The sequence below is a fragment of the Vanessa atalanta genome, chromosome 24 (assembly GCF_905147765.1).
Source record: "Vanessa atalanta chromosome 24, ilVanAtal1.2, whole genome shotgun sequence".
In the NCBI taxonomy this organism is placed as follows: Eukaryota; Metazoa; Arthropoda; class Insecta; order Lepidoptera; family Nymphalidae; genus Vanessa; species Vanessa atalanta.
The window spans coordinates 2,163,479-2,178,034 of NC_061894.1; the positions used below are offsets into that span (position 1 = coordinate 2,163,479).

Consider the following 14,556-nt stretch of genomic DNA (forward strand, 5'->3'; position numbering starts at 1 on the left):
AAAAGTTCTACTACTTAGGTAGTCTCACCGTGCATTATTATCATATTACACAATGTAATTATTGAAAATATGAATTAAACATAAGCATAAAAATTGAAAATAAGAAATACAATACATTTTTTAAATTATTATATAATAATTAATAAGATAAACCATATGATTAGAATTGAGCACAAATGAAATTCCTTATTTTTCGATTGAATTGAGGTCGACTATCGTGACATATGTCTAAATCTTTTACTTTAATACTGATGGTGATGTATAAGAATGATATTCTCGATATGGTGGAAATCCTACCTAGTTGCGTTTTATATAATGGTATAAAAGAAATGGCTCATATTACGGGAATTAGTGTGAGGGACGTTTATATAGAATTTTGATAAAAGTTTCGGACTCTCAATATCATTATTAAATAAATAAAATAAAAATTTCATTGACAAAATTTTTCGTCTATTTTCCAGATTTTGTATATTGAACAAATTGCATCTTTCATTATAAGACTTTGAATTTATCCTAAATCTATATGATAGTTGACGAAGAAATTTTTTTTGTATATTCTCGACTCAATTAATTTTTGACAAGGTGACCAAATTAAGCAACAATATTCCAATTTGCTACGCACGAAATAATTAAAGAGAATTAGGACAGTTTCACTCCTTTTCAAATCTTTGGAGCACCTTAGAACAAAGCCTAGTGATTTGTTTGCTATATCAAGAGCTTTATGCAGTTTGAAATTCAATTTATTATCCAATGTGATGCCTAAGTCACGAATCCTGTACTCTACCTTTAATTCTATATTTTTTATATAATATTTGGATGCTATAATTTTTTTTTACGAGTAAATTTGATATATACGAGGTTTGTTCAAAAGAAAAGGTGAATTTTGAATTTTCTCGGGCAGTGTACACTCGATCATCGTTTTTTTCTTTTTATTATGTTGGTACACATATGTTTCTTATATGTTGACATTATCAGCCATTTTGGATTAGTGGTTTGTTTTTGACAACTGAAAAGGTTAGTAGTGTTTTTGTGTGTTCTTCGATTTCTTAATTTTGAAAAAAAATGGATCAAAGAATCTGTATTAAATTTTGCGTTAAAAACGGAATAAAGTGCTCCAACGCACTTAAAATGTTGACTGTGGCATTTGGTGAGTCTACTTTGTCAAAAAAAAGTGTTTATAAGTGGTACAACCGCTTTACAGAAGGCCGAGAAGATGCTGAAGACGATGAGCGTCCGGGAGTTGCAACCACGTCAATAAATGAAGAAACCATCGAAACAGTGAAGAAAATGGTTTTGGAAACAGGTTGTACGGTTAATAAGGAGTACTACAAGGAAGTTATGCAACGTTTACGTGAAGCAATTCGGCTCAAACGATCGGAATTATGGAAAAAGAAATCATGGATTCTGCATCTCCATAATGCACCAGCTCACACTTCATTGCTTGTTCGTGATTATTTGGCCAAAAACAATACCATAATCATGCCTCAACCACCTTATTCACCAGGTTTGGCTCCCTGCAACTTTTTTCTATTCCCAAAACTGAAGAGAACAATTAAATGAAAGCGTTTTGCTACTATTTATGAGACAAAGTCGGAATCGAAGAACGAGCTAATGGCCATACCGAAAAACGCATTTCAGAAGTGCTTCGAGGATTGGAAGTAGCGCTGGCATAAGTGCTGTATATCTGAGGGGGATTACTTTGAAGGTGACAAAATGGATAATGATGAATAAATAAATACTTTTCAAAAAAAATCAAAATTCACCTTTCCTTTTGAACAAACCTCGTATATGTGATAACATTTGTAATTTGCATAGATTTTCCGTAATACAACAACAGCAGAAAATTGTTTTATTACTCTAGTTATTTTAGATCATCAGCGTACAAACTCACGTGACAATCCTTAAATATTGGTACAATATCATTAATAAATATATTGAAAAACAATTGCCCTAAATTCGATCCTTGTGGGACTCCCGAGGAAGCAACGAATGGTTTAGAGTTGTGTCCGTGGATTACCACTCTTGAGATTCTACCCATTAAGTAAGTTTAGCACCACTCCAGCAGTCGATCTGAAATACCATATTCAACTTATTTAAAAGAATGCAGTGATTAACCTTATCGAAGGCCTTTGAGAAATCTGTATATATGGCATCCATTTGAAGACCACTATCAATACGTTCAGAAATATTAGAAACATGAAGCGACAGATTGGTCATAGTAGAGCGTTTATTTATAAATCCATGCTGATTGTCATTTATATAATTTTTGACGTAATTATATATATGTGTATAAATTAGGGATTCGAAAACTTAAGCCATAGCACAAATTATTGAAAATGGGCGATAATTAGCAATAAACTCATGTTTCTTTCCAAACTTCAGGAAATTGTCCAGTTTCTATTCGTAATGTATTCTAATCGCTACACTCAAGATTACAAAAAAGTTTCATTGTAATGCCACCGTTCTCCTAAGGGATTTTTTAATGTTATAATGTTTATACATAAATCAAACACAAAAAATAGTGACAACATTTTTCACATTTAAATTTTTCTTTATTCCTTATTCCGCACAAAATGTCTTAATTCTAAAAACAAATATTGTTATAAATTTAATTTCATTTATTTAAATATACTCTATAGTTGGCCTACTAAATTACTTATCATGAGAAAGTAATACTATCGGAAATTACTGGCTATCGATAGCACAAAACTATCAATACTATCGATAGTTTAGGTTAAAAGTAATGGTTTTTACAAAACTATCGATAGTATCAATAGTATTGCTCATGGGAAGCTATCGATAGTATCGATACTATCGATAGTATTGACACGTGACAACACTATCGATAGACTATCGATAGTATCGCTTACACCTTAACTATCGATAGTCTACCGATAGTCTATCGATAGACTATCGATATGCAACTCTACCTGACACCGACCAACATTGTCGCGGGCCATGCACAGAGCTTCTACAATCGGCACTCTTTAAATGTTCGAACGCTAATAATTTATATCGCTCTCATAATACAAACAATCCGAGTGCAACATACTTTTTACTTGTTACTACACAACATTTGAATTTCAAATGATGTCGAGACTAGTAAAGAAAGAAAAATATTTTTTATTCTATAAAAGTAATGTCAAATCGATTCCTCTTGGCTATATCGGTACAAATCTTGCACTACACGACATACAACAATATACAAACTTGACTTGACTCATGAAATATATTTAATATTACAGTTTCAGTACTTTCAAATACTAACTATACTCTGTGACAAGTTCTAACCTTTTTTTTAAAAGAACTGCCATATTGCTAACTGCCAATTGACTAGTAGCTACTCTGTGGCTACTGGCTAGTAGGTTATAGGTAGTACAAACTACAAGTACTGTATACCATATGTATACTACCTATCTATAAGCCAAATTTGCAATATTTATTTATATCCTATTTTAACAAATATCTCCAAACAATTTAGGCTGTACAAAGTGAAAACATGAAATACAATAAATATATTCAATTAGTCATAAGCATTTAAAAATAGAATAGTTACTTTATCCGCATAGTTATCGTAAGTTATAAAGCCGTAAAAATGTTTCAATATAAATATCTCAGCCGGGAACATCTCGAGGGCTTCGACAATTACAAGGTAATTTAATTTACTTTAAAAAAAATCCATTTATGGGTATATATTTTTCAGACATAACCTAAAAATCGATCTTTTTACGCAACATTATACTGCACTTACCATTAGTTTCTGCAACTAGTAATTAAAATTCAACTATTTGGAATAATTTACCGATAATTTTAACACAGAATTGCATACAATGTATTCAAATAAACATGCAACATTACAATTATTGGAGAGAAATACTTGATTTTAGATTTTTACAGAATGATTGATAACAAAAAAGTACTTATTATATTTTTTGTAATGTTAAGAATAATTCATTGATATATTGCCATTAGTACTATTTATAAATAATTGCCTGTTTATAGTTATTTTTTTATTTCAGTATATGTCAAAAGATACGAGCCCCCTGAGTGTTTATGTAATGCACCCTTTTTGGAATAAAGTCGTAGAGGTATGATTCATTCTTATTTTTATATATAAAACTTTAAATACTTCTTTATTTACAAGTTTGTCATATTTATGTTCACATTTGAAAATTCGTACTTCCCATTGAAAATTTTTATAAATTCAATTTTTTATAGGTCAATAACCGTTTAAAAATAAATATATTTATTTATATAAGTCAAAAAAAAAAAAAAAACATTCATAAATGCAAATAACTTCATAGTACATTAACCTTGAATTTGGTAATTAAAACTACTATTTTATTATGACACATTGTATTTGTTACTTTTTTGTAATTTCAAATTACTTTAGCAGAATGATATAAGGTACACACTTTTTTACCTCAGAGCAAAAAATACGAAGACATACATAAAACAGTTAAGCAAATTGTGTGGCTAATACTTGTGTAATAGTGTCTTATTTAATAAGGTTGTTGATATCTGTGTACCATTGTGTTGCATTTAAAAAAAACCTTCCAGCCAAACAAATTAATATTCTTTGTGTTTTCAAATGTTCAATAAGATGTTGATGTAGTAAATTAAATAATAATAAACCTTACATATTGATTTTTATTTTTACTTTTACATTTAATGTCTAATAGTAAATTTTTTATAAGTACCAACATCAATTCTTTTTTGAACTTGACAATCATTAAATAAACTTAACCAACAAGTTCTATCTATACGACTCTTGTCAGAGATCTTAATAAACCTAAGTGATATATTTCATTATTTAGAATGATAATTCTTCTAGTTACCAGACTACTTAAAACTGCCATTATAAAATAAAAAATAATTACGAGTCTTTGAAACTAATTAAATTATTCCATTGTTACCTTGTTTCTCTTAAAGATAATACCACGATGGGTTGCACCAAATGTTTTGACATTCGCTGGGTTTATGCTGACAGTACTTGACTTTGTGCTGCTATCATACTATGATTACGACTATTTGGCTGCCAGCACTAAAGTTCACAATGAGACATCTACAGAACCCCTGAACGGGCATATGGAAGTCATTCCCCAGTCTCTGTGGTACATCTTAGCAGTATTCCTGTTCTTAGCCTACACTCTAGGTAACTCTTCACAACTATAATTTTTTTTATATTTTTAAGTAAACTGGAAGTTATTATATAAGTTATAGACTAATAGAAAGTTAAGTTAATATTAATTTTATTCATCAATAGTTGTTGGGTAGGATTAATGCATTAATAAAATACTTCTTTATTTAAAGTTGAGAGATAATTTTATATTTGTCAAATTCAACCAATTTGAATACTCTCTCTACCTAAAAGTTGGAAGGAATATTTACAGAGATATATATATTTTCAGATGGTATTGATGGCAAGCAAGCGCGCCGGACGCAGACCTCTGGACCTTTAGGTGAATTATTTGACCATGGACTTGATTCATATTCAGTTTTCTTTATACCAGCCTGTCTTTATTCCATTTTTGGACGTTTAGACTTCTCTATACCACCTATTAGGTAAGTTCTTCATTTATTATTTTGCAGAAAATGTTTCATTGGTATCCACATTAGTACCAACTATTACAATTGTTACGTTTGTTTGTTGTTATAATTGTAATGTATTGACAACCCTGTTTGAGTAGGTATCGCCCACTGATCAGATATTGTACTGCCAAACAGCAATATTTAGTATTGTTGTGTACCGAATTGAAGAGTAAGTGAGCCAGCTACTACAGGCACAAGGCACATAACATCTTAGTTCCCAACGTAGTGGTGCATTAGCCATGTTAGAAATAGTTATTTTTACAGCACCTATGGGAGGTACTGACCACTTAACAGTAGGTGGCTCATTTGCTTAGGTGTGTTTACCAATATTACCAAAAAAATATATTATAATCATAGCAATTAGTGTCTAATTAATTGTTATGATATTTCTTCTTTCTGACGTTTATTTTTTATTATATTATTTAATAGGAATGCTACATTATAAGTTTATAAGTAATAAAAAAAAAATCTCTAAATGGTATTTACAACAATTACAAATAATTATGCTATAATTTCATCCTTCTTTTCAGAATGTATTATGTGATGTGGAATCTACTAATCAATTTTTATCTGAGCCACTGGGAAAAGTACAATACCGGCGTATTATTTCTACCGTGGGGTTACGATTTCAGTATGTGGGTGAGTATTAAATAAGCTTAAAAAAATCCTACCACATAATAAAACCTAAATAGTCTAAAAATATTATTTTACTTATTTTGTGAAAAGATTTTTAAGCGTCTTGTATTTATACAGCATGTATTAAAATTTTGTTAATATTAACTTATCCCTTAATTCAATTCGAACATAAATTTCAATTTGTTTTTTAAATTATTATTATTTTAATATATGTCAAGACTTTGCGCCCTAATTAAGTTAAAAAAAAATTTACATTATACTCTATCATCAGAATAATATGTAGGAAGATTGTTATTTAATATTAAAAAAGAAGAGGAATTTATGTCTTACTACCATAGTTGTACTTTGGCTCATAGTGGTCTACTGTGAGCCATGTATATGAGAATAGGTATAACAAAATAACAACTTAGATCCTATATATTACAGTGCAATGTCGGTGTAAGGTGGTTATCTATTTCTTGGAGTCCTATGGATAAAACTTTTACTTCCGCAGGTGGTCCGAATAATGATTTTCTAAAACAAGTTAAATATTTCATAAATAATTTCAGACGTCAACATTAGTCTTCCTATGGACGGGTTTAAGAGGCACCGGTTTCTACAAGCGCTATTTATTCGGTGGATACACTCTCGCCAACGCGTTCGAATGGCTCATATACTTTACAGGTGTCTTCACTAATTTACCTGTCTCATTATATAATATATACCAGTAAGTGATATTTGTTTAATTTCTTTAATGATAACACTACTGAATGTGTAATATGCTGATCTATACACTTATGTTCCGAGTTTTCCTGTTAGTATTCATTTATACAGGATAAATTATAAATGTAATGAACATACTCATGTGTTGTATTGTAGTGAATAAGACTAACTACTTCTTCTTGTCTGTAGAATTCATTCATTGCATTCCGAACCAGTACCACTGGTGGTACTGAAACATGCTTTTATGAGCCTGTTAGGAGACTTAAATAATTAATATTTTTATTTTAAATTTTTACGATTAAATATTATTTACAAATATTCGCAGATCGTATAAATTAAGGACAGGAAAAATGCGCTCCACAACTGAAGCAATACGACCGTTGTGGTCTCTACTAAGCATGATGGTCGTTTGCTCGATATGGGTCCACAAGTCGGATCGGTTGCCGGACTGTGACCCGCGTGCCTTATTCCTACTCATTGGCACGCTGTTCAGTAACGTTGCAGTAAGTATTAAATAAAAAAATATTATTGATACTTTGGTCATACGCATAAACACTTTCATTTTATTCTAGCAGCCCGTAAATGTCCCACTGCTGGGATAAAGGCCTCCTCTCCCTTTGAGGAGAAGGTTTGGAGCATATTCCACCACGCTGCTCCAATGCGGGTTGGCGGAATACACATGTGGCAGAATTTCGTTGAAATTAGACACATGCAGGTTTCCTCACGATGTTTTCCTTCACCGCCGAGCACGAGATGAATTATAAACACAAATTAAGCACATGAAATTTCAGTGGTGCCTGCCTGGGTTTGAACCCGAAATCATCGGTTAAGATGCACGCGTTCTAACCACTGGGCCATCTCGGCTCATTCATTTTATTCATATCACTTTTTTGTCAGTCAGGTGTTGGCATTAAAAACGTAACCTGTGTCCTTCCTTGGAGTTTAAGTTCACTTCATACCAAATTTCATCAAATTTGTTTCTTTTACTGTCATATATATATTAGTAGAGATTGCTCGACATATTGCGCAAAGACTACGCGGTCCTTAGGTACTCACACTATAGGAAATGTAAACCACTGCATTCAAAGTCCTTAGATCAAACATGTTATACCCTTTGTGCCTATAATTACACTGGCTCACAATGCAGACCGCTAACACCTTACTGTTTGGAGGTCTAAATTGGACGGAAATGAGTTATGCATGTTATTTATTATAAAGTATTGCTGTTTTGCAGTAGAACTAGAAAGAGGGTTATACCTAGCAAAATAACCAGCAAATACTAAAACGCTAATATTCGTATTAAAGCTCTATTGTTTATTTTATACTGTAACTATTAGTCTTATGAATACAAATAAAAAGTTAGCAAATGTCAGTGCTCTCGTCAATATAGTCTAAATTTCACGATTAAATGTGTAACTGATTAAGAACTGTTGACATTAATGTTGGCTCAATGTGTATTTTATTTTCAGTGCCGTCTCATAGTGAGCCAAATGAGCAACCAGCGGTGTGAAATGTTTAACTGGTTGCTCTGGCCTTTGTCGGCCGCAACTATAATGTCCCTCATCTTCCCCAACTACGAATTAGTAATGTTTTACACTATGATCTCTATGAGTATTGCGGCTCATATTCACTATGGGGTTTGTGTGGTGAGTATTTTTTATGTTAAATAAACCAGTAAGTACCATAACTATTAAGACTATGATAATGGATGTTATTGTGAGGTCAAAGTCACGAATTATTGCAATTATTATTGATGGGTCAGGGACTTAAAAAAAAATATCTTAGTGTATAAATGTCGTTATAGCTAAGTTAACGATAACATCGTGACCCAAAATACTGTATCAGATGATTTTTTTTAATTCATATATATTTTGATTAGTGTTTATATTTTGATTAGTGTTAGATTATTGCACATACTTAAAATTTGCTTTGGTCAAAGCTTGTGCACAAAATTAAATAAAAATATAACTTATTCAAGTACCCTTTGTCTCAAGCATTTTACAACTTAACTCGGAAGGGATTCATAAAATTAAAACAACAAATTAACCAACCTAATAATAATATTTGTTATGAACCAAATTAATGACATAGTTCATATACATATAAATTAAAACTGTAGCATTATTTTGAGTACAATTTTTAGTCTATTCCAACGTTCCACAACATTAACTCATTACTTCGAACAAATATTACTTTCATACACACAATCCATGTTTTAATTTTTTTTACATAATTTTCAGGTAAGGCAAATGTGTGACCACTTCCGAATAAACTGTTTCCACATAAAGCAACGTTCAGATTGACTCTTAGATGACAGTGCGTGCTAATAACATAACATTGAATGCCTTCTGTGGAATCTGAAAATCTGAAATCTGTGGAAATGATATATTTTTTTATTTACTTTAGTAAATTTTGCATAGAAACATCCCATTGACAATATCTTATACAAGAATGGTAATAATGCAATAAAACATAACATATGGCAACATAGTCACGCTGACATTAAATTCATGTATCAATAAATATATAAATATACACATTGTTCAGACTGACGTAACTGAAAAAATGCATTCATTTTAAAAATGTAAGTTTTGATTTTATTCTTGAATGAAATAATATTATATTCTATGTCATTAAAAAAAAAAATTATGTGTGTTTATTTGTATTATTTTTTCAGCGCTATGTTAATTGATCAATGTTATGTTTAAAAAAAATGTGTACAATAAGTAATTGACATAAAATTGAATTTCTTGGAACACTTTCTTTTATCTGCACACATTTTTGTTTAAGTGTTTGTAGCACGCATTGTCTCCGAATTTACTATTATAATTTGATGAATTCATTTAATGAATATATCATTTCGTGTGTTAATCGTTAATTATATTTGTATTAATTTATCTTTAATATACATTAATTAAGTTTCCGAAGGGAATACGCATACTAAATAAACGGCAGCTTATATTTATAACTTATATTGGCTAAGTAACATTTATTGTAACAGGCAAAGCTGAAGAACAGACTCACGTGTTGGTTCTCCGGTTGATCGGCTTTAATTTAATATATTATATAACATATACAGGTTGATTAAAAATATATACAAATTGTGCATGCACCGTATATAAAAAAATTTAATTAGTTATGAAACTTATATTTACTTGTTTTTTCATATATTGATAATTTAGCAATATTTTATTCCAATAATTTATTATCTTAATGATGCTCTAATGCAAATTTTTCTGCCACAGATAACTGTTTATTTTTTAATAATTGCTATTAGCAAGCATTTATATTTTAAATGACGACGCAGAGATGAATATTAATTTTTAATACATTATCTGTTAAGCAATATAAAGGAATATCGAGTTAAATTTTATTATGGAATATAAGTAATTGTGTTATGGGATAATATAATTGGGAATACCCCATATATTATGGCAATAATAATGATCTACTATGTAGGCTATAAGCTTTCTAAAATGAGACGTGCTGGCCGTGTCGAGTGGTACCGTTGGCACACAAGCGTCGGTACTCGCAATAGGACTCGCTTATTAGAGTAGAATTTTTATGTGCAACTAATTACTGAATCATTTTACAATTTTAAGTAAATGTTTCGAATGAATACTTGCAGTTGACCATACAAACATAAAACATCCTATATATATGTGACATATGTATATCTAAATAAGCAGTGATCTACTAAAGACATAACCCCTATTTTAATGGTCGGATTAGAGTAAAAGTCTGCTTTGTAAGAGTCGGATAATTATTGTTTAGAATTTATTTGCTCAAGTACTGTGTTATGAGCAAGTAAATACTTAGCCAAATTTCTTATTCTACTTGCATTTATATAGAATTCTCAGTTAAAGTCATTCAATCTGGACTAAAACGCGAGGTTGTTCAGCCTTATCTATTATAACAATATTTATTGTAAAATGATTACTCGTAAGTATGAAATACTAATATATTAATTGGACATATTCGTCCAATAAAATAAGTAAGACTACTTATAATTAACATGACTAATAAAAACGCTAATTTTTTATATTTTAAATAATACTTTTGTATTATAACGTGTACAAAATTATATAATTAAATAATGCTTTTTGCATATTTAAGCAATGAACACACCAGCGTAATTGTTTTATAGTGAAATTATTTGTAAAACTACGTCTACACTTATTGCAATGTATTTATTTCATAACGCTAAATTTAACACTTCTTGGTGATGTTTATTTTCACTAATTTATATAATTATTTGACAGAACCACAAATAAAGCTAGTTCTAGTGTAAGTTTAAACAAAGGTAGCAATATTTTTGTCAAATTTAGAGTTGATCTTGCGCCCCCCAGAGCATAAGTGTGTCTGTAGCTTTACATGTATATCACGCTGACGTTTAATCGTCGCGCAAGTGTGCTCGATCGCTTTTTTACTTGTATACATTTCTTCTAAAATAATAATAAGAAATTAATTTTGTATAAGCACTTTATATTTATATGACTATTTTGGTTTCACGAATTTCCTTACGACCCAATTGGAAAATATTGATAATTTTTGTTAATAAAACGCCTTAACATAGTTTTAATGGCTACTTTTTTATAGAGTAATATTTAATCTGAACAATTTTTTTTTCATAATGCGTATTCCTTTTAAAGTATTTCAATGAGATTATTTTTTTTTTAATATTATAATTTTAACTTGCAATACTCGTTTGTATTACGCTATATTTGTGTTATATTTCAAGAATTGTGACGTTCATTCATTGCTATGTGATTTATATAAATTTAAATATTACTCATTAGATAACGATAAGCAACATAACTTTTTTCGTTTTTGTTATGGCGTGTATCTATGGTATTCTGCCAGCTAGTATTACATAGTTTAAAATTGAATCGCCAAGGTCATTGACGTAACCTGCAAAAAATACAATTTTTGTAAATAAAATATTTATATTTTTTAATTATGAATATAATCATATAAATGTATAAAAATATACATATATTATACCTTAGTATTGTCTTTAACAGTGTAATTACTGGCAGAGTAAAATAAAGCCACACCCATGTTGCAACTTTCAAAGCGACACTTTAAATTGTTTGCATTTTTTTTATTTTTTCAATAATGTGTTACTGTATATTATGTTGTACAAAATTCGAGTTTTAACGCCACTAGTGGCTCAGAACCCAAACATTTGAAGTGAAAATCGTCCATTGAAAATGTAATTTAAACAAAATAACATTGCCATATAATAAAAAATAATCAATTATTTATCTAATGATCCTAGTCACGATTCTGAATTAAATTAATTTTACATAAATTTGTAAAAACAGACCTCATCACTAAAGTAAGTCTGATTTTAACCCACCAGAAATATAATTTGTTTTCTAAATCAAAAATTCAATCAAATTCGTATAAAACATTAATTCTATATCTAAGTGTTTATTATTTTAAACTAATAAATGGGCAAAAATTAAGAACTATTTGTCTTGTCAAAACAACAGCATCAGAATATGCTTAAGTATTCTTTATCTAGTATAAGGAGTGTATTACAACTACTACAACAATTTACTAAAATAAAATGTATCTTTTGTACAAATTTGATTGAATTTAGCCACATTTGCTTGGTCTGTTTTATATTTTTATTAGAATAGGTATGTACTCTCTATTTTAAAAATAAATTCTGTAATGATAGGCATCTTATGTTACTATAGTCCATTTCCACAGAATTTGTACAAATTGAATTTACATTTTTACACTATTTATTTCTATTATGGCAACATTAAAAAAAAACATAGCTTTTAAGAAAAAAATGGATGAAGCTTTGTACAAATTCAATTGATATGAACAAAACAATATACTAATAAAAATAAATGTCGTTTACAGCAAGAATGTGAAATTTCATATAATTTGGAGTGTGCGAGATGAAACATGTTCTTCCCAATCTGCCTTGATCAAATGTGATAGTATAATTATTAGCTAGCTAGAAAAACGCTTTTACACGGACAAAACACTGTCATTGCTTATCGCAACACACTCACATGAAAATATAATATTATAAATCTTTGTCGTTTTATTCTATATCATGAAACTAAGCTTAAATAAATAAATACCTTGAATTTGTTTAGAATTTTTATTTCTTAATAAAATATGATTATTTACAATACATCTTAATGCTCAATTTTAACAGAAAGCAGTCTTTGAAATAAAATGCTTTATATAATGCATGTGAATGGATCCTCTTGTATCAGTAGTTTAGTTTGACATGAAACCAAACTTCTGAGACTTGATTTGTAGTTTGGATAATGATGTAAAACAACTTTAATATTTAAAAAAGTTTTACATGTGTCATAGCAATATAGTTTCTTATGTTATATGAACTTATTGTACCTAAACTCTTTTCTGGTACTTCTGTATTGGCAGTTATTTTTCTTTGATGTTTAAGTATATTTAAACATATTCAATTTTTAGCTGCATACAGTTCATTTTCATCGAAAATAAAAAAATATTAATAAATATACAATGCTTGTTATTAGTCTTTGTTACAACCGTAAATTATGCATATATTCATGCCAAAAAATAATCCCACAATCTAACTAGCTGTGAATATGAATTAATAATGAATACAGTATTCAATGATTTAGAATTATATTGCATTATAGCCAGTGATGTTCCACTAGGCACTGTGTTCTACCTGTCTTGTCATTGGGTGCATTGATAATGAAGTAAATTTTCATTAATGTTTAGGCAATTTTTGAAACTTAAAGTTGGTCAGTATCTTTTGTGCATTTTCATATATTTGTTTCAAATATCTATTTTCAATACTTTTTTTTAATATAACTAGTGTATATACATTTTATAATAATTATTAGCTGTCACACTGTACTAACTATTTTGTAATATATTTATGCATTTACACTGTATTGTTTTTTATTTTCTGTATATACTCTCCTTTTATTCTTTCTCTATCTGCAATATCTGGTAAATAAGGTGTTAAACCTCTAGCTTTTCTATCTTTGAACACTTTACCCTGAAATAAAAAAAAATAGAAACATTCAAAGGAACCTTAGGCTTTAATCATTCAGTTGGACGATTTTAAATAAAAAATATTCATGTAGCCTTTGTGCTAAATTATCAAAACAGCTAATTTTTTTCAAAAGTTTACATACCCAGAATTTTTTACATGTGTTGTAATTATCGAAATAGGCTTCACATTTTTCTTGAACAAATCCATTTTTATTCAAGCATTGATAAGATTGCTCCTGCTCCTATAAAAACATTTACTAAAATAGTTATATAATTATATTAAAATTGTAATGAATTTTGAATTACGCTACAAACCTTAAAACATGGATTCAAACGTTCGGCGTCAGTGTTTTTCATTATTCTTTTTTTATTTATTTTTCAATTTTATTTAGAAATATTACTTTCCAGTCTTTGAAAACATTTTATGACTTTGAAGTTTACATTTTTTTTTTTTTTAATTTACATTTTTATAAAATGTTATTTGTCAAGCCGAACTGTCAACAGTCAAATAACAGGTAATGAATAATTTATAACATCAAAAAGTATAAATATACTGAGTATGTAACTTGACGGAATAACAATTAATGCTACCGCTGTACAGCGATT

The 14,556-nt window shown here is 29.3% G+C and overlaps 2 protein-coding genes across 2 annotated transcripts; one reads left to right on the forward strand and one right to left on the reverse strand.

The window, feature by feature from the left end:
* Positions 1-3,347: 3,347 nt before the first annotated feature.
* On the forward strand, positions 3,348-9,283 carry LOC125073336 (ethanolaminephosphotransferase 1-like). The gene is made up of 9 exons (XM_047684123.1): positions 3,348-3,652; positions 4,020-4,088; positions 4,933-5,155; positions 5,412-5,565; positions 6,123-6,231; positions 6,777-6,934; positions 7,256-7,433; positions 8,400-8,576; positions 9,171-9,283. The coding sequence occupies exons 1-9, from the start codon at positions 3,596-3,598 to the stop codon at positions 9,231-9,233; spliced, it is 1,188 nt and encodes a 395-aa protein (XP_047540079.1). The 5' UTR covers positions 3,348-3,595; the 3' UTR covers positions 9,234-9,283.
* Positions 9,284-13,024: 3,741 nt separating this feature from the next.
* LOC125073466 (coiled-coil-helix-coiled-coil-helix domain-containing protein 7) lies at positions 13,025-14,392 on the reverse strand. The gene is made up of 3 exons (XM_047684308.1): positions 14,266-14,392; positions 14,094-14,192; positions 13,025-13,954 (listed from the first exon to the last, which is right to left on the reverse strand). Exons 1-3 carry the CDS (start codon positions 14,305-14,307, stop codon positions 13,838-13,840), a joined length of 258 nt encoding a protein of 85 aa, XP_047540264.1. The 5' UTR covers positions 14,308-14,392; the 3' UTR covers positions 13,025-13,837.
* Between the last annotated feature and the right edge of the window lie 164 nt (positions 14,393-14,556).